The following is a 20,720-nucleotide window of genomic DNA, read 5'->3' as shown; positions in this document are numbered from 1 at the left end:
ATTTGGTTTTGCTGGAAAACTGCCCGCAAATTTATATCCGCATCTAACGGTGACTCCGATAAATGGAAAACTGCAGTGGAACTTCGGTTAGCGAGTGATTCGGTAAATGATGGATTCGCGTAACGAGCAAAACTTTTAAGCAAAATTTTGATTCGGTTAACGAGCGATGATTCGCATTACGAGCAAAAACTTCGTGTTCCACGCACCTTTTTGTGTAATATTCTCCACTACAGTTTCCAGTCATCGTGACTCTCTCGAAAAATAAACTGTTTACGATACGAAACTACATGCAACATTGTAACCACGCGTTTGTGTGTGCTTGAAATTTTCTTTCCAATTCTGCTTGGAGAAAACTGCGAGGTGATTGCATTATTGAACGTGACTTTGTGAAAAGGCTACGTCATAACAGGTCCCAACAGTTGTCGAAGAGATTGTATCCTTGTCGGAAGACCATTGGGCTGGGGGGGGGGTGAATGAAGACGACATTTAAGAAGCAGTGGAAGAGCATGATCACGGACGAACACGGATGGATATTCAACAGCAAGAGTATATGGATGGCATAGCGTCTGAAGAAGAGGAGAGAGAAATGATTAGGAATCCCTCACTTCTCTCAAATAGAAATTAGAGAGATTTGTAAAAAGGAGGCAAAAGCAAGTGCCATTCATTGCAAACGTTCTTTTTCAAAGTCACACAAAGAGTTTGCAGATTAACAGTAAGTTCGTACTAAAAAACGATAGTCCTCCTCTCTCTTTCTCTCTCTCTTGTCACTTGCCGTAAGCGAATTTATAAACATCATTGTATTACATGTTTATTTTATGGCGTTATTGTATTATTTTATTGTACGATTATTTCGTACTGTGTGTGTGTGTGAATTACTTATTATTAGGGTTTGGATTTTTTTTATGACCTAAAAATGAAACGTCGTTGCCGATCGGTTAAAAAACCTCAAATTCAGGTTTTTTAACTAATCGGCAACGACGTTTCATCTTTAGGTCATAAAAATCCGAGCCTTACTTATTATATTGTTATTGTGTTGAAATATTGATTGAATGTCGTTTTTATTAGTCGTTTTTATGCCAAGGAATGATTGTGGAATGAATTATCCAAGTTTCAATTATTTCTTACGGGGAAGTTTGATTCGAATAACGAGTACGTTGGCGGAGCGAATTAAGCTCGCTAACCGAAGTTCCACTGTATTTCAAAGTGTTTTCGGATGCCAATCAAAAACAGATTCCTACCGAAAATTCAAGCAGAAATTCACTTCTAGAAATTCAAAAACTTCTTCACCTCTCCGGTGATGGCGCTGTGTATTTCGAAAACCTTATGTCCCACGTGTAATTTTCCTCGAAACAACGCTCTCTAACACCACTATTATCAGGAATTTTTGATCCCCCCCCCCAAATTTCAAAAATAAGTATAAAAATGAACTTATATCCGGAAGACAATCATTTTTAATTTCTCCCGTGAATCAAGGCAACGCACAACAGACACATACACCACGGAAGAGGAGAGGAGAAGCGCACGTAAATCCTGCCAACCTTAAAATCATTTCTCACATGCTTCCAAGTCACCATTTCCGTCGGCAGCAAATTCACACCCACATAGTATAAGGCATAAAGAAGAGTTTAACATTAGCAAACATTCATTAGTTTTCACGTCAGAACTGTTCTAACTTGTGTTCAACCGGCTGGAAGAGGAACTTTCCAGTGCCTGTATATTTGGCTCGCCCGCAACTGCATCGTATTCATCGTCTTCACCATCTGCATAAAAATATTAACGACTCTTTCCTTTCAAGTCCATAAGATTGAAGCAAACGTAAAATACAGCACCAAAAAAAAAAAATGGTCTCCCAGTGAAAATGTATTCAATTGTGTTTGGCTCCATCTCTCTCTCTATTGGTTTCGCTGGAAAACTGCCCGCGAAATTATGTTCGCATCTGACGGTGTCTCCGATAAATGAATAACTGATCGAAAGTTTTCTCGGATGCCACTCAAAAACAGATTCCTACCGAAACGACACGAGAAATACCCAAAAAAAAAAGTCTTTTATTTGATTCATTTCATTTTTAGATTTCGACAAAAAAGAAGATCATAATCGTCGTTACGCCTGCAAATGATATTTTACTGCTATTCATAAAACTGACCTGGGGTTTTTCTTGTTCATTTTTTGGCGTTTTCCGCGACTTTTCTGGCTTCTGTCCAAGGCGCGCGCCGCGGCTTTTGCGAGCGAGAGAGAGAGAGAGAGAGAACTTTATTTTCTTTATTCCATATTTTTTGGTGCGGTTATTATCATTTTTGCGCTGGCTGGTGCGCGTCGTACAGTGTTTGTCCTCTCCCTTTCACCTGAATCCTGCCAGGACCCACTCACACAGAGAAGAATGTGTGACTAAAAGTCTCGGGAGTCTCCTCCTGAGGAGTGAGTGTTATCGAGAAAGAGAGAGTGCGAGCAGAGAGCAACATCATTCTCTCAGTGGACAACCGAGCAATGTCCGGAATCATCTTTCTTTCTCCGCTCATCCGACATCATCAAAAACAACGACTTCCCCGAAAAGTCAACGATTATTATTATTATTACTATAAACTCGACGGTGATACGAAATTCTTGATCTCTTCTGTACCCGCTGATCCCATGATTAATTATCATATCGTCAGTCAGTATCATGTCGTTGAGTAAAATGCCGGGATCGGTATCCCGACACTCATCGTCCTCGTCCGGTGGCGGTGCGGCGGCAGCGGCGGCGACGACGTCGTCGTCTCGTGCTCCGAAAGTTGGAGAGAAAGTTGACGATTCCAGCAGGAATTGGGAACCGGACCACGTGGAACAAATCAAAGTACGTGCTGCGGTTACGTTACTTATCGAGCTTTGAATTCATAGATTTTTCACACCGTAATTCCAAACATTTACTATATTTATTGTTTAAAATATGTTGGTAGTAAGGGAAAGAACGCTAAAAAATAATTAAAATTAAGAAAAATTCTGGTGTTAATTAATTATTGAGATTGATTGTAACTTTTCACCTGCACCATTCAACCAAGCGGGACCCTTCAAATAATATCCAGCTCTTTTTCTCCGCTGGTGTTCCCCGTGAGAATTTTTCGTGGTGGGTTCTGCCTTATCGAAAGCTTCAAAATTTTTAATTGGTGTCACAATAAAAATATCTGCATCAGAGAAATATTCCTGTCCGTTTGGGTTCCGTGGAACCGTCTCGCGACCATCAAAGGTTTTTTTGGGGGGAAACAAAAATGTTGGAAACCTTTGTCTTAAGGAACTCTCACAACGGTAAAGTTATTTAGAACAGTGTTTCTCAGCCATGGCTTCCTTTGGACGATGCTTTCCTATTATGACCCCCCCCCCCCTTGTCTTATCCAGCCCCCCCCCCTCCCGCTCATCCCAGATCGATATTCTTTCTACTTACCGAATATAAAATTGAATAAAAATTAAATTTATAATGAATAAATATTTTAGGAATAAAATCGAATTCTTGAATCTTGGGCCAAGCATAGATCCAAAAGGTAAGTGCTCGTCCCTTCCAAGAGTCGAATGAAATGTATAAAATAAAGGAGAATCCACACAACACGAACCTATAATCGACCCTCCTAACATATCACTCAGGGTCCGTGCCTACCCTGAGCTAGAGTTCAGCGAGCTTTTTCTTCTTGTAAATTGTTTTATGAATGGCCGTCACAACACCATGGGTCCTTGGGTTATGGGTGATGTTCTGGGGTCTCATACTTAGCTGGAAGTAACAGCTTGCATATTTACATACTTGCATTCGAAAATCATAGTACCAAATCTCATCGTGTTGGCCCCCAAGGATATGAGACCCCCGGGCTATACCCACATGGGCCAGTGCGTAAAGATGGCTCCTGGTTCTAAGGACAGCTCTGCTGGGGTTTGAAAGCAGTAACATTTTCTCCCACCATATTTCACTTGAAAATTCAAATTCCTAACAGCTCTCTGTGGCTCCCCTTCACACTCGTCATGGCTCTCCCCTTTCATCGGATTTTCACATATGGACCAAGTCCGAATATCTCAGGACCACAAGGGAATACAGTTCCTGGTTGAGATCCACTAATTTAGAACAAAGTACGAGGTGCATCTCTTAGAAGAGCCCTTAAGAGTTGTCACGACCCTTGAAGTCCAATTTTAAAAAATGACTTTAAAAAAATATTTCATTCCGTTATTGCAAATGAAATATTAAAAATTTCGTCTCAATTTGCTCTTTCAAAATAAGAGAAAGAAAAGTAACGAATTATAGTGCAAATGTATACGAGAAAAATCACTTTGAGTGCGATTTTCTCAGATTGTAGTTCTTGAGCTTATCCGTAAGATTTAAAAAAAAGGACTTGTGTGTCCGAAAATTCTGAAATTTTGCAGAAATGTTTATTCGACATGTGTTAGTAATTGAATTATCAATTGACTAATGGGAAGTACTTTAAAAAATGTTGAATTTAGCTTTTTGATATTTATATATTTTTTCAACCTTTAAAAATTCATAAAATTCTAACGAATGGTCAGATATCAGAAGTCCGAGGTCCGACTAACACGTGTCGCATTTCTGGAAAATTTCAGAATTTTCGAGGATAGAAGTTTTTTTTTTTTAATCTTACCGATGAACTTAAAAACTGCAATCTGAGAAAACCACATTCAAAAAGTTCACAATATATAATTCATTGCTTCTTTCTTTTATTTTGACAGAACAAATTGACACGAAATTTTCAGCATTTTATTTGTGATTGAATGAAATATTTTTTAAAGTTGTTTTTGAAAACTGGGCTGCGAGGGTCGTGACACCTCTGAAATTACTCAGTGACTCCACCGTCACCTTCTTAAAAGCACTGCGTTGATAAACATAGGGACGCGCGTTACTGAAGCTAAGCGGAAGCACATGAGATATTGAGAAGCTCAGGTTCCCAGATATAGCAAAGACGTTCGAAAAATTGTGTCCTGAAATGATATTTAAATTCGCTAAATCAGACGAAATTTCGTGAACGAAAAAAAAATCAGTCTTTTGAATTAATTGAATTTACTAAACCATGTCAAAAAAACTTCTCTGGAGTTTAATTTGGAAATTGATCATCAGTTATCATGTTTATAGTTCATAGCGCAGGTACTCTCAAACTCTCTCCACTCGTGACACCTCTTACCCTAATCAACGCTTATCCGCGGCTCCCCAGAGCAGTTTAAACAAAGGATTTATTCGAAAGAATTTTGTCCCGCCGCTGCTCCTCGGTGCACACTTTGAGAACCCCTGGTTCATAGGCTAAGCACATATTATAACTGTATAAGCCAATCAAAGTTTATTTATGATTTATTTAAATTTATATAAATTATGATTCTTGTTATTGCATACGAATTAATATTTTCCATAGTAAGAATCTTTCTTTGTTTCAGACGAACTAAATCCCCGGTCCTGTCACCATTTACACAATTTAATACGTTTTTAACACGAAGAGATGAGGTCGTGTCAAAATTATTTGGTTGTTATTTAAACTATTTACACCATTGCCTATGTGGCAATACGTGTGTGCGCGCGTGCGTGTTTCAGTCACGAGGCTTCCAAATCAGCCAGCGCGTGTAGTGTATATGAATACACAGGGTGTATAACTGACATCTTGCACTGCATTTTACTGGCGAACTGCTGATCCTTGAGGCATATTTCCAATTAGAAAGAAGTTTCCAAATAACGTGTAAAACTAAATTCAACTAAACAACGTCATTCATGTTGCAAGGAAATGTATAGTTATTAAAATATAAAAATTAACGTATTATACAGACACCCTGTGCTCAAAAACCCAATTAGAAAGTGTTGCCTTGTCTCTCCTGAGGCCAATAGAAAAAAATCCACGTTAATAAGTGCTATATTCACTGAGGTATTTGAAATATAAAAAAAAATGGGGAAAAGTTGAAGAAAAACAGCATAAATGAGTGTCAGGCCGAGATTACACCATAAAAGTTTGATAAAAAATCTTTTACAAAACCTAAAAAAAACACCCAATAAGCATATTGATTACATTCGCTGGAATGCAGCCAATACGTTTATTCAGGGCCGTAACTGGGGGAGGCAAGGGTGCAACTACCCCGGGTAGCAAAATTTAGGTGGTGGCATATTTAGATGGAAACAAAGACCACCGTTACAAAATTACATAATTTTAAAGCTGTAGGGGCGGAAAAATAATGTTTGTCCCGGACGGAAAAATTACAGTCACGGCCCTGCGCTTATTGGTTGCAATTTTCAAATTATTTTTAGAGAACTTTTCTAAACCTTTTATAAGTGTAATGCCCGGCTTAAAACTCGGTTTCACTCTCATTTATGCTGCATCGCGAGAAATTAGAGATGTATCATCATTCGTCTAGCATTGGGAAAAATGACATCAGAATGGGTAGCGAAAAGCACCTGGGCCCCGTGGTTCGATAAAAGCCGATTTTATTAAAACCATCGGCTTTTTTATGTTGAGGCCAAAAATGAAATGAACCGAAGTTTAAGTCATCATTCTCTGCCGATTCGCGAAGATTTATTCTCGTAGGAGGGCAACCGACCGTCTGGCACGAGTGAGGGTATTTTATGCTTTGTCAATTTTCTTAATGCCTACCCCTCCCGCTGGTATTTTGTTCGTGTAACTGCCCGGCCGCGTCATAAATGGTGACCCATCCTCTTTCTCGTAGAAGAACATTGCCCGTCGTCTACTTGATAATAGTTTTATCGAACGGTACGAACAAGTATAAGTGTATGTGTGAGTATAAGCGCTACTGGAATACCAATACCACGAAGTAAATGATTCGAAGCGAGACACACACACACACAAATGATAAAGGTAACTGCAATAATCGAGACGCAAAAGAAAAGCTCTCTTCCCATAATCAGCAGCCCCTCCCTCGCCCTAAAGCCTCCTGGTCCTTGTCGTGTAAACGAATGAGTGACCATTTCTCTCTATGTAAGTATTTCCACTCAATAATGCATCGGGCCGCCGTCGATGAAACCGGACCGAAATTAATTTTTCATTCACCCCGACTGGCCTTTGCTTCTATATGATATTTGCCAGTGATTTATTAGTTACAGAATCATCTCAGATAACAGATCATCTGGCTTGGGGTCTATTCGAAAGGCCACATGATCCGGAACTCGACAGGGATCCAGCAAGAGGACATCGGAATCCATTTGTGACAATGGCCTGGTACACGATAAATGCGCACGTGTCTGTGATTTCTAATCGGGTTCTTCTTGGAATACTATGAATTCCTCGCGACTTACAACTTATATGTGTTGAGGTCAAAATGAGGGTTGCAGGAAAAATACTCATCACACATTATATGAAAGTGTCGTTTTTTATATGGCAATGCTACGTGTACATCAAAATCAGCATTAAGTTCAGGCAGCGTCCTCGTAAAGGAGCGCTGTGAATGGAATAACCGTTAGGTTGTGATGCTGACTTAACAGCATCCGGACATGGTAGCACAGGTCGATAAGACACTCGCCTATAATACCAAAGAATGTTAAGAGGTGTCGCGAGTCCTTGTCTCAAACTTTTCTGGCATAGGGGTACAACAGAAACGATGGCATAACCACAGAAAAAGATTGCTACCGCTAGGAGTCCCGCACCGATGGGTTAGCGCGCCAACCTCTCGGTGAGTATAAAAAAAGCTGCCGTTCGGATTCGGCAATAAATTAAAGGGCCCCGTCTAATTAGCCCTCGTGTGCAGAAAATAGTGGTGCGACAAAAATGACCTTAACAGCATCATGGGTTCCTAGGTGATGTTCTGGGGACCCTCAGACCTGGAAGTTTCTGGCAACCAAGGCTCTATAACACGAGGTGTTTTCATCAGATTGTCCCTTGGGGACCACTACTACTAAACCAGACACATGCACTTCGTCCATATTCCTCTGCGGAACTTCTAAAGAATTGGTACATGTTGGAATGTGTGTGAGTGTGTGTGCGCGCGCGTAGTGAATCTTCCGTGAAGTTTGTTTCTGTGTAATGCTTATCATGTGTAGTGCTGACATCTGCAATCAATTTTTTTCAAACTACGAGTTTTTTCTCAACTCATAGTGAGTGTAATGAATAATTGTAACGTTGTATGCCTGTTGCTCTCTGCGGCGAGGCTTTTTTTAACGGGGGAGACCTTCTAGCATTCGCGCCTCGAAGTTGGGAACCGCAAAAGATCAACTTCAGCCGACCACCACTGCGGCGACGGTGGGGTTTGAACCCGGACCCTCGCGATGAGAGTCCGTCACTATAGCCCCTCGACCACCACAGCGGCTCTCTTTGGGACTAGGGCATCTCCGGAGAGATTTATTCTTCACATACAATCAATCCCGCTTAATCGGATAACGGATACCCCACTTGATAAAATCGTCCAGAACCAAAAAATTGTCCATAAAGACAGTGTTGCACTGCTTATAAAATATGATAATTTCAACGACTTTTTCCCCGCTTAATCGATTATTACGCTTCACACGTCAACTACTATACACGTAATGTTTTATGGAATGAGACGTAGAATTAATGGAAAGTATATAACTGAGTTAAGATTTAAAGAACAAACACACACACATTTGAGCGCAAGTACTGGCCTTCAAGTAATCAAGTTGTCTTCGATGCGTACATTTAATTATTTTATTTTTATTCTCTGCGGAGCCAATAGAGGACGCTATCTTTCCTAATGAAAAGTAATAATCTTGGGTGTTGTAATTATTATAACTAAATATAATTTTCATTTCATTTTTGATGTCTGATTTATTCCAGAAGTTTTATTAACAACAGTTTTCAATTTACAATCTATACTAACGCTGTAGAATTGCAATTGAATTGTTTCCCGCATAATTGGATACTCGCTCAATCTGATATTGTGTGCTGGAATCGTTGATATTCGATTAAGTGTTGCCGCCTTGTATTCTAAGAAATCGCTACACTGTATTTCATTATCATAAGGCCCTCTCCCATGCACTTGAGAAGTGATGGATGACCCTGACACCAGTATAAGTGAATTCTTAATTTGGGGTTATTGGTGAAGACCTTGTAGCCCTGTTCACATGGGAAATAGAAAAAGCGGGTTCAGAACCCGCTTCAAAACTGACCAATGACTGCTCTTCATTTCTTTCCTTACGAAGGAAAAAAGTCGTCAAAAGTGGGTGCTAGAACTCCCAATGCTACCGAAATCTTTGCACATGTGAACGGGGCTTGTGTGAGTGGTATAAAATCAGGTATATATCAGGAAGTGTCGGTGCTTTATAGAGGAGACACTGCCATAGATATATCTAAATTGAAAGTTGTTAAGTCTTCCATGGAGGGGGGAGGGGGGGGTCGATTTGGAAAGAAAAGGGGGGAGGATCAAAACAGGACTTTTTTGTCGACTGAGGTTGGAAATGCAACCATATTGACCGGAAGATGAATCTGGAAAGGACGAAACGGTTCCTAGTCCACTTGCAGCCAGGTGGGTTTCCGGTTCATTCGCGCAGCTTCAGCTTGAATATGTTTTGAACGTGAAGGACGACTGCCTATAAGACATTGCAACATTTCCGTCGTGCTACGAAAAATAAACATCCAGGACCGTTGGATGTGATGTTGATAATGTGCTCGCTCACATCTGCACGAGCAAAAAAGAAAAAACATTGAATTTATTCTTAGATTTTTCACTGTAAAATACTGAAATATCCGCCAACAACACTCTGGAGCTGGAGCACCGTTACTTTCATTCGTTTTATCCTTTCAAGGAGTGTTTGAAATGACGGGGGTTGGCCTCTGACGCTGAGATGAAGGACTAGTTGATTTCACACCCCAAGGTCTTTTTTGGAATAGGTAGCATTCGAGGTGGTCTCGGTCCCGTTTACCTCGACTATCGAGACTTTACTGTCTTGGTATTGCTCTTTCTCAGAGATAAGAGCCCTTATAACCGTCAATGTATTCCATTATATATCCATGACGTTGGAAGGAAACCAATAGCAGTCTTGAAACCCGCTTTCGCTTGCAAAGCAATTCAACCTCTGCCTTTAGACTTCAGGCAGCTCTACATCTATCTGGAACTGAAGTCATTTGAAAGTAGTAAACATGCAGAGTGATACCTGGCATTTTGGAGTACCACAGACGCACCTCAACATCGAGCAGTGGGGGTATCGCGGTATATTTAAAATTGCAATTTCGTTTGCAAGTGTACCGTGAACGTGAAAGATTTTGGGGAATATCTGTAATGGAATAAAAATCAATATTCACGAAAGAATTCCGAATGATTCTACGTGATTTCACATATTGTGAGATCTTAACAGACTCCATTATTGAGCAGTCACTGAATACTTCTCGTGATTCAAATCACGAGTGCAGGTGCACAACCTCCTTCCCGAAGGTGAAACGTGATCCGTCAAGGGGTTCCATCCGGCTCGCGGAAGGTGTTCCGATAGAAAAGTATAAATACACACAATATGATAAACACCTTAGCTGACCATAATTTCTTCATAAAAATACGAAATATCTAAAAAAAAGTTGTCGAGGGAAGTGAATTCGCTATCTGTCGCTAAAATTCTTGGAAAATCGTCAATGGCGGGAATTAGAGGGCTACTGCAAGTTACAATGAGCAAAATGCAATAAAAAAGAAAGAAAAACGTATATGGCTGGCAAATATGCGAAATGTATGATTTCAAATTCATGAAAATAATCTTAATTCTTAATTTCAGAAATTCAAATAACACCAGTTGAAAATTAAAGAAAAAATGGGGCATTTGAGTCGAAAAAAAAAACTGCGACGGGCCAAATTACTGGAATATCCCGTAAAATCACGCGATCAGCCTGCACATACAAGTTTCTGGCCCGCGAGCGGCAGAAATACCGTATATCTGGTTCCCCGGACTGAAAAGATTGTGCATGTGAACACCTCATTAAAATAAACGTACTGTACCTAGCATTAGAATTTCTACAACGTTGCTCATCTTCTGATGAGAGAAGGGGGCGCCAGAATCAAGTATTTTCGGTCCCTCCTGACTAAAATCTTATAGTTACGACCATGCTCTAAGATCAAATTTGAACTGATATATAATATTTTATTAACTTTTACATTAAATTGAATCATTTATTTTGACGTGTTCGCGAGAATTTCCCATTTTTGGCAACTCGTTTTCGAATGTGGATGGATGCATTAAATGCATAAAGCACGAGCTCCTCCTCTAAGAATGGATGGTAATGACATCCGAAAAATTTGCTCCTGTCTAATGACACAAAGTTTCGTCTTTCCTATGAAGTTCCGTTCCAAGAAAAATCCGCATCAGTAGTAAATGAAAATATCCACTCTTTATGAAATGATGATGACTTTCACAGATTACAAAATGAAGTGGATCAAAATAGCGTCACCGATGAAGAGCCCTTAACAGAGTCACTGATGATGACATTTTGTTTTATTTATTTTTTTATTTTATTCAGTGCTCCTTTTTTAAAAAAAGGCATATTTTGACGAATGGAGAGGAAACTATTTCAGACTGCTTTTGTTTACTTCTGTCACTGGTATAATGAAATGCCGGGATTCTTATGTCTATGAAAAAATGCAACTTCTAAGTGCAGTTGAGTCTCCATAATAAGAGGCGAACGGGATCGAGTCTATTATATTCGATTGATTATTGAAAACTCGGATTATCCGAAAAGTTTCGAATCGGGGGGAGGGGATGTGATACACTGATGCTATGAATAAATAAATATATGTGTAAAAATAAAGAAAGAAATGTCCCTTCCCGAACCCCTGAGCTGGAGCCCCGTCAGTCTAATTTGATGGAATGGAATTCTCCCCCCCCCCCCACTTGCGTTCTTTGGACCTACGTATTCATATTTACTCTTACCTGTTTTGTTCTTAATTCAACGGCTGAATTCTATACAGGTTATGGCTATCATGATTCATGGCCTCCTTAAAATTGAGGCTGGCAAGGGCTCCGGACAGGGAGCCCAATATGAATGCCATCATTGCTTTTTTAGTTCAGCACGATGCCCACATGACAGCTTGAGATTGAAATTTCATTTGAAATACAGTTAAAATTTAAATCACTTTCGTCCTGAGGATCCAGGTTCGAATCCCGTTGACGGCGCAGTGGTGGTCAGCTGAAGCTGGCCACCACTTTTTTGCGGCTTTCCAGCTTCGAGAGGCACTTAAAAAGTCTCTCCACCGACCTACAATACGATACTGACATAACATGAAAATTCAATCATTTCCATCTTTACTTCAGAAAATGGAAGACAGATGGGAGCATGAACACGAAATAAGGACAATTCCGACAACATAAATACGCCACACATTCACTCAGAACATACATTCCGGTGGTATTGCAAAAAAAAAATTACTGCAAAAAAAAAAATTCCAACAGGATCAGAAGAGTTCAATTTATCAATGGAAACATTTATTGAACCATTTTTTTTTTGCATTTTAGTGGTTACTTGTTGCAAGTAGATTTTGCAATCATTACGTATGGAATAGATAACTTCGTGAAAAAGTAATAGATGCTTTTATTCACAGTGTCAAGACCTCCTACGTTGCCTAAATGAATTAAGGCTTAGGCTGATTTTCCCGTCATCTTTGAGCAAAGTGCGCCGTCATTGTTATCGCTATAGCCAATCGCTGTTCCCCATGCTGCTTTTTTTTTTCAACGATTATCTGCCACTTTGAACAAAATACTGATTTTATGCCGTGCCAAGAAGGAGGACGATCAGTCCACTCGGTTATATAAGCACCCAAAAAAAAATTAGCTGTAGCGATTTTACTGCCGTTATACTTGCACTCTAAAATGGTGGATGAGTCAGCCTGAGGTTTCGAGGAGCCCACAAGAATGGATCTTTTATCATATCCATAGCTTAAATATTCTTGTAGTTTCAAAATGTCTCATCAAAGTCAATTTCAAAGCATGACGTCGACCGAAAATTTGACTGAGTTTTCAGTAACTCAGTAATAATTTTTTATAGTCATATTTATGATTATTTTTCCGCCATTGGAAACTTTATCGAGGGCCACTCGATTCTGTAGTGGTTGTGACGCGTCAGAAACCAACGCCCGTTATTTATTCTGTATATTTTTTGTTGATAGGAATAGAATTTCAATCGCACGCGATCCGGATATCAGCGATGCACTCACTGATTGAGCTTCTTATCATCGAGACTCGCATCTTATCACCTCAGACAGAGCATCACACTCCACTTATCGTGCATATATTTTTTCTCTGGTTTTTTTTTATAATAAATTTGTGCACAGTGCATGAGAGATGCAATGTATACGTATCAATTTCATTCTCAAATGATACCTCAAATCTGAGTTTTATCAGTTTTTTTTTCTGGTTTTACATACTTCAGCCCGATTCTGAAAGCGAAGATTTGAAATTATTCTTTTCTGGTTCCAGCAAGTTTTTTCAAATTGTGCGTTCGCCTCTCCCGAGCTGCATAATTCTGCTCGCAGGCTCCGGTGAGCTCTCAAAATTTGCATGTCCCCCACCCTCCACATACCCTTCAAGATAGTGCTTAAAAACTTATCACCAAGCAGATCTGAAAATTTTCACACTTTTCCCTAACACAAAACTTCGGTTCCTTTTCGGATAGGCGTGTCTTGCTGTTTAGGGGCCATTCAAGTATTACGTAAGCAGATTTTCAGCCATTTTTGACCCCCTCCCCCCCATCAGCGAAAGTCAGCAAAACACTTTACCCCCCCCCTTTCCCCCTGTCAGCAAAATTTCGTCAGGAGCTTAGAATATTTCATATCTTCAAAAAGGGGTGGTTGCTGACGTAAGCAACCTTCGAACCCCCTTCCCCCCCTTGTCATCAAAAGTCAGCAAATCCGAACCCCCCCCCCCGATGCTGACGTAATACTTGAATGACCCCTTAACGACTAATAACCTAAAACAGCGTTTTTCAACCCATGGTTCGTACTAATGGGACGAGTGTTCTTCGGGCAGAATCGAAAATTTAATATAGATTACATTGAAATCATTCGATTGTATAACAGAAATATAAGTGATATTCACATACTGTGTGCTGGTTCAAATAAAAGATAAGACGAGAACACAGCCCCATAGCATATCATTCCGATACTGTGGTACGCGTGTTCCCGGGGGTACGTGACGAGCCATTGACGGAATTGTGAAAAGTAATCAGTGGTGACCGAAAAAATGAATGAAATTATAAATAAGTAGGAAACACACATCGGTTGTGGCACAATATATAAGCTTCCTACGAGTGTTTTAGATTCCCTTGTGTGTGTGTGAATGCCCCGAGCATACTTTTAGATGAACGCGAGCCTTCTATGGATTTCTACAAGTACGCATTTCTCTTACATACGGTGACGGTGCTCAAGATTTCAGGATTGCAGGTCACTTCACGTTGATTTGGAAATGCGTCGCAAGCCACTCAAGTGATCCAAAAATCTCTCATGGGCCACTTGAGTTGTTTGGTAATCGATCGCTGGTCACATTCAACTAAAATGTTTCATGATTTTCCATTTCTTATACATTTTTATAAAGCAATATGGAAAATTTTAAAACGGAAAACCCGGATTATGTTTTTACGTGGGCGCTTACGTTGAAATTGAATGTCGTTTTAAACACAAGGCTGTTGTCATGAGCAGTGGACGAGGGCCATGGAAAATAATTACTCTTCTATCTCCATCACATAAAAGAAGTCATAACAATTCTTGTATGAACAATGGTTTCATGCATAAAATTCCGGGCCCAAACACTCTTTGGAGCTCCTGATTTCATATACTTCGGACAGGAAATGTCGGCATCCAGATAGGCATACATAACTACAAAATTTACAGAAATTTTGAAAAACACATTAATGAAAGAATTAATTTGAGAAATAATTTCAGAATCAATAAAAGAAGTAATTTTATAAAGAAATGAAAAAATAGTTTTAGAATTTATAAAATAAACAATGTAAAATAAAAAAAAATTTCATAATGAAAGAAATAATTTCAGAATATAAGGTCTTAGGTAATTCGGGGGTCCCTGTTTAACGCATTGTATGCCAAAACTAAAAATGATAATATAGATACTATGAAAGTAACACTACTTGGGGGAAAAAGTTTTATTAAATTCAAATTATTAATTAATAAATAATTAATCACTATTCATTAAAAATTTTAGAATATTTTTATTAAGTTTATAACGTTTATAGCAGTCAATTTAAAATGCAGTACAACAATCAAAACTAAAAATTCCACTGCTTAAGTAGAAATGATAACAAGCGTCTTAAAAGAGGGAAAATGGTAAGTGATGGGTTAACTCGGGCCGCATTAGTCCATCAGTTAAGGTGCCACATTATAAGTCCCCTTGTGATTCTATAAATTCCATTTCATAATTATAAATACTGCGGTATGTAACTTTCTCTAATTGTTGTTCGCGCGAACTTCACGAAAAGTTTTAATTTGGCTCGATGTGTCTGAAACTTTGAATGCTCTTGATGTTGGGGGAAGGGGTTCTTGAAACAGGGAAGGTGATGAGACAACCCTGACTTGTAAAAATTCAATCACTCCTAATAAATTATGATCATTAAATGGTTATCGTTAATTCCCAGTGTAGGGCAAAATTTAATTGTGGGGATGTAAGAAATATGAATAAAATGGATCCCGCTTATAACGTTTTTTCAAAAAGCCGTCAAGAAGAAAAAATGTTGTAAGTAGAAAAACACTTTATGCGGGAAATCTCGATGAATAAAATCAGAGTAGGGACGACCACGCAAACTAATCGTACTAAGCGAGAAAACGTTCCAAGTGGGAACGTTATAAGTGGGATCCACTGCATAATAAAATCAGAAGAAAAGTCTGATATAAAAAAGAAAAGAAAAGGAAGTTGAAACAAAGAAATTTCAAAAAAATTTTAATACGCTTTGAAAAACTGAAAATTTTAGTTATCTTTAATAACTTCGAGGCACTTCGGAATTCTCCGGAACATACCATTTCCCGAAACAAGTGAAAGCTATCGCAAACTCTAAATATTGGCATATTCGGGGCCGGAACTCGAGGGGGTGGGGGGGAGGGCAAAGGAAGCAACTGCCACGGTGGAAAACTTGGGGTGGGGAGCAGAAAATTTGTAGGAAGGAACAAAACTACCGTTTTAAAATCATCGAATTTTACAGTGGCGGCCAAATCCTGTTTGCCTCCCCTCACAGTAATCCTATCAGATATACTGCCCTGGGCACATTCATTAATTCTAGCTGCTAATTTCGGGCGAAGACTATTTCTCGCAACATTAATAATCTTTTCTGAAACATGTCGAAAACTATGTACAGTCGGCCCCGTTTAATCGAATATTAACGATTCCAACACACAATATCCGATTAACCGGGCAACAATACAATTGCCATTTTACAACGTTAGTATAGCGTCTATGTTGAAAACTGATGAAGTATCATAGGATTTATTCAGATTTTCGTCAGGTGCAAACTGAGGGTTATGAGGAAAAGTTTTCCATTGAGGAAATCATTTTTACAAAACATCTGGGTTTGACAATGCTAAAATAAGAGGCTTTTATGGAGGCGAGAAATCTCGCCATCGCCGCTTAAAGGGTTAGTAAATCTTCTCGAATAAATCACACATCAAAAATGAAATGAAAGTTACACATATACAGTCGAATCCCGTTTTAACGAATACCGTTATAAAAACGCTAAACGAATACCGCGAAAAAAAAATATGCTTTTAACGAACACTGTTCTAATCCCAACGATAAGTTTACATAGAACTAATGCAAATACTTGGAATTCCTTTGTAACGAAATTTCGTTATAAAGAAGTGATTTCTTCGGTCTCTTGGAGTTCGTTATAACGGGATTCGACTGTATATATATATATATATATAATTACAATGATCACACAAAATGCTGGGGAATTTTTATTTTTCATTTTGAAAATTAGCTCCCTCTATTGGCTGAAAAGAGAACAAAATGAAATAATTAAATGTACAAAGACAATTTGAATACGTTGAGGCTAGTACCTACTCCGAAATGTATATACTTGTAAGAACTTAGCAACACATTTTCCATTTAATTCTAAATGTTTTCATTCAGTAAAACATTATTTGTACAGTGATTATATACATTATTTGTATATTATTTGATGTATATTAACACTTTACGTACGGTTCACATCTACGGACACTCACCGTGTCGTGTCAGACACTGCAAACATTCTTTAACATAAAACCAGCGAACGTATACATATGTATCGTATCGTGGCTCCGCAGACACAGACAGATATTTTTACGTTAAAGAATGTTTGCCGTGTCTGACACGACACGGTGAGTGTCTGTAGATATGTGAATCCACCCTGAAGAGTAATATACAATTAAGCGGCGGCGGGGGGGGGGGGGGGCGAAGTCATTGAAATTATCATTTTCAGCGGGGAACTTTAACATTGTCTCTATGGGAGAAATTTTGATGCTGGACGATTTCATCCGACAAAGCAGGGTAGGTATCCATTTATCAGTAATGCGATCGAGCGGGTCCGACGGTACGTATAGAAGTACAACAGTAATGCAGACATCAACAAGTCGCGATGAATGTCCCATTCCGGCAACCAATAGTGACTATTTATTCACTGGTGTCGCGAAAATGAAAATTATGAAGCGAAATGAACTAGTATTTTTATGAGTTTCTCGAATACAATGGATAATATAGAGAAGCATAAAAATGGCTTCTTTATCCATTATATAGAAAGATATATTTTTGTTTCTTTTTCGCGTTTCGAAAAAAAAGTGTTCCCCTTTCCCACGAATGTACTACATACGAGACGTGCCAATCTATAAATATCGTGAAGGTTGGCACAAGTTTTCAAGGAGCCAGCAGTTGGCTCATAAATTCTCCTCTTTCTTTTCTTTTTTCCGTTATTTTATCCAGAAGTATATGCGTGTGTTTTCTAAGCTGAATCTCAAGATATGCCATCTCCAATGCTACTCTAGAAGTAACCCGGTTTTTTTCTTGTTGTCTCGCCAGTTTTACCAGTTGTTTGGTTTCACTGTCAAGAAGCAACTCGGAGCTTAATATAATGAGTGATTTTCTGTGTTTCCCACCACCAATTAGTCCATAAACAAAATTTACGTTGTGAAATTTTAAACCGTTGGATGGAGAAGTAAAATAAAATAAAAAAAAAACAGCAGCAAGTTGTGTTGTTAAGTCCATTAAGTTTAGCGGCAATAAATTCAAAAAAATAAAAAGAAATAACAAACTTTGCCGTTGGCGTTTTTAATGACTTTTATAAGTAGTTTAGTGTCTGTTGATGCCCCGGAGCCACTAAATTCGTATCATGTTCGCAAAAATTAATCTCCTTCGATGAAAATTAAATTAACTCAGCTTTGCCGAAAAATTTTTTAATGCGCCCGCAGGTAAAAAAAGAAATGATCACGTGTTTATCCCACGAATTATTATCATTTATTTTTATGTTTCCCCTCCCGTCTTCTAATTATTTACGGCTTCGTTGGATTTCGATGAAAATTAAAAATACGATGTTGTCATAAATTTATATATAAATCTCTCAGAAAAAAAATCGTGAGTTTTTCTATTTATTTTCCGAATGTACGTGATTTGGATCGAAATTTGGGAAAAGGGTAGTTTGATTGAGCTCGGAAAATGTTCGGTGTTTTACAATTGAAGTTCCCGTGTATATTCCGAGTCGTTTTTCCCCTTAAAAACTAAATCTCATTCGAATAACAACCAAATTTCCAAAGTATCTTAATAAGACTATGGGAGAGAGATTTATGTAATAAAAAATTGTTCGATTTTCGACCATCAGATGAAGAAGTGACGATTTGTATTGCATTGGGTTAGATCCATACACATTACACCAAGTTTCAATTGAATTCGGCTACCAGAACGGGAGATACATAGGTCTGACCTGTGTCAGTATACTCACTGGTGCCCGAGTGATGCAGTGGTAAAATGCCAGTCTAACATCATGAAGGTAACCGTCAAGGTCCACGGGTTCGAATCCGGAAGAACATCAGAAACAAAATAGACGGGGCCTTCACTTCCAACCCAACTCCATGAGTAGGAAATTACTCTATGACCGGAGTTGGTGTGTGGTAAAGTAGAATGATATAGGAGAGTAAGGCTTTTGAACTTTGGAACTTCCCCCTTGCAATGACATCCAACAAGAAATAATGAGACAATCCTACAAGAAAGGATGACAGGATTGGTGTGCTGTAAAGTAGTAGTGTTGTTGTTGTCGTTGTTGTTGTGTTGTTGTTGTACTCATGGGTGCTACATATGTCATGTCTGAGCAGTGTCAGTATACTTTATTTTGACTTGCAATAATAACCCGGAAACCGTTTGCAAGTCATTTAACGCCGGTCATGGAAGCCTCAGACAATATTTCATATTTAATTTTATTTTCTATTTTATTTGTTAGTATTATTGTTCTCGTATAATGAAGTCCGCTACGGTCCAGCCCTATTGGGGAAACGTTAAAATTGCCCGACCGCGATAGAGCATGGACCATGTTCGGTTTGAAAGAAAGAAAGTGTCAGTATACAGTATACACAAACTACTCTGACCCATGTAGCTCCAGTTCTGGTAGATGCATTCCATTGAAACTTGGTGTACACGCTATATGGACCACGAAGGGGGGGGGGAAAGAAAAATGTAATAGTTCTCTTCACCGATGTTTCTCGTCACCATTTCTCTTCACCCGATGGTGGCAAATTTTAATATTTTTATTGCATAAATCATCTCTCTCCCATGGTCTCATTAAGATATCCTGAAAATTTAGCTGTATTCGGATAAGTAGTTTTTGAGGAAAAACTACTCTCAGAGTACGACAACTTTAATTATAAACACCCTGGATATTGACTTAGAAGTTTTATTGCTATGCGGTTTTAAGCCGTTTTCCACTAGGAGCGGGCTTTTTGCGCCGTGTACAGCGTGAGTCACCCAACGCGTGATGTACCATTCACTCACCGATAGGAAAAGCAATATGACTGTTTTCGTACAGAGCACAACGCTCCTCACACCAGCCCTTTACTTTGGGAGTGATTGGCCGACGGGTTCTGAACGAGTCAAATACAGTGCATCGTGCGTTTTGCTGATTTTCTTCGCATTTTTGGTGGGTTTAGTGTGTTTTTATTATGGCAAAAATACCTGGATATATGCAAACGACAGAACAGCTGCGCCACACGACGAAAACACAAACGCGTTGCGTGATAAAATTGCACGTTTCTGCCGACGCGAAATGATCCCATCCGGTTCACGTGGAGCAAAAAGCCCGCTCCTAGGAAAACACGGCCTAAGGTGGGATTACACTATAAAAGTTGTATAAAAAATCTTTTACTAAACTTAACAACGAAAAACAACCAATAAGCCTATTGGTTACATTCGCGAATGTAACCGGTACTTTTATCGGTTGCATTTTTCAAGTTTTATAAAAGAACTTTCCAAAATCTTTTATAGTGCAAAGCCAGCCCAAGACAAGTTAAAATTCATGAGTTCCCTTGGCGTACGTGGATTATCTTCTCCTGTTGATATGAAGAATACAAAAGTAGGGTGTATCTCAAAGAATCTAGTGACTAACTCCGCGGATTTAGCCGCAGTATGGTCGTGTGAGCATCGTGTTGCACTCGCATCGCGGTGATCTAGGTTCGAACCCGATGATGGCACAGTTGGTTTTCTGTGGTATTCCAACTATACAGAGGTGGTGCGAATGAAAACCGGTCTCATATTTGGAAAAGTAAGACCTTCAACACGATAGATACATAACATGAAGATTGAGACATTTTCTATCGTCCCT

The 20,720-nt window shown here is 39.0% G+C and overlaps 1 protein-coding gene across 1 annotated transcript in view; it reads left to right on the top strand.

Moving 5' to 3' along the window:
* The first annotated feature begins 2,281 nt into the window (after positions 1–2,281).
* Positions 2,282–20,720, top strand: part of LOC149078287 (calmodulin-like) — a 72,084-nt gene continuing 53,645 nt past the window's right edge. Inside the window, exon 1 of the mRNA XM_089241930.1 lies at positions 2,282–2,830. Within this exon, the coding sequence (XP_089098056.1) occupies positions 2,660–2,830 (171 nt within the window). The 5' untranslated portion in view covers positions 2,282–2,659. The remainder of the gene's footprint in view (positions 2,831–20,720) is intronic.

Source organism: Pholcus phalangioides, unplaced genomic scaffold (genome assembly GCF_987345545.1).
Source record: "Pholcus phalangioides strain wild (caught in Gottingen) unplaced genomic scaffold, Ppha-v1.0 ptg000014l_1, whole genome shotgun sequence".
In the NCBI taxonomy this organism is placed as follows: Eukaryota; Metazoa; Arthropoda; class Arachnida; order Araneae; family Pholcidae; genus Pholcus; species Pholcus phalangioides.
Note: the sequence above shows the minus strand (reverse complement) of the source record. Positions and strands in the feature narration are given on the sequence as shown.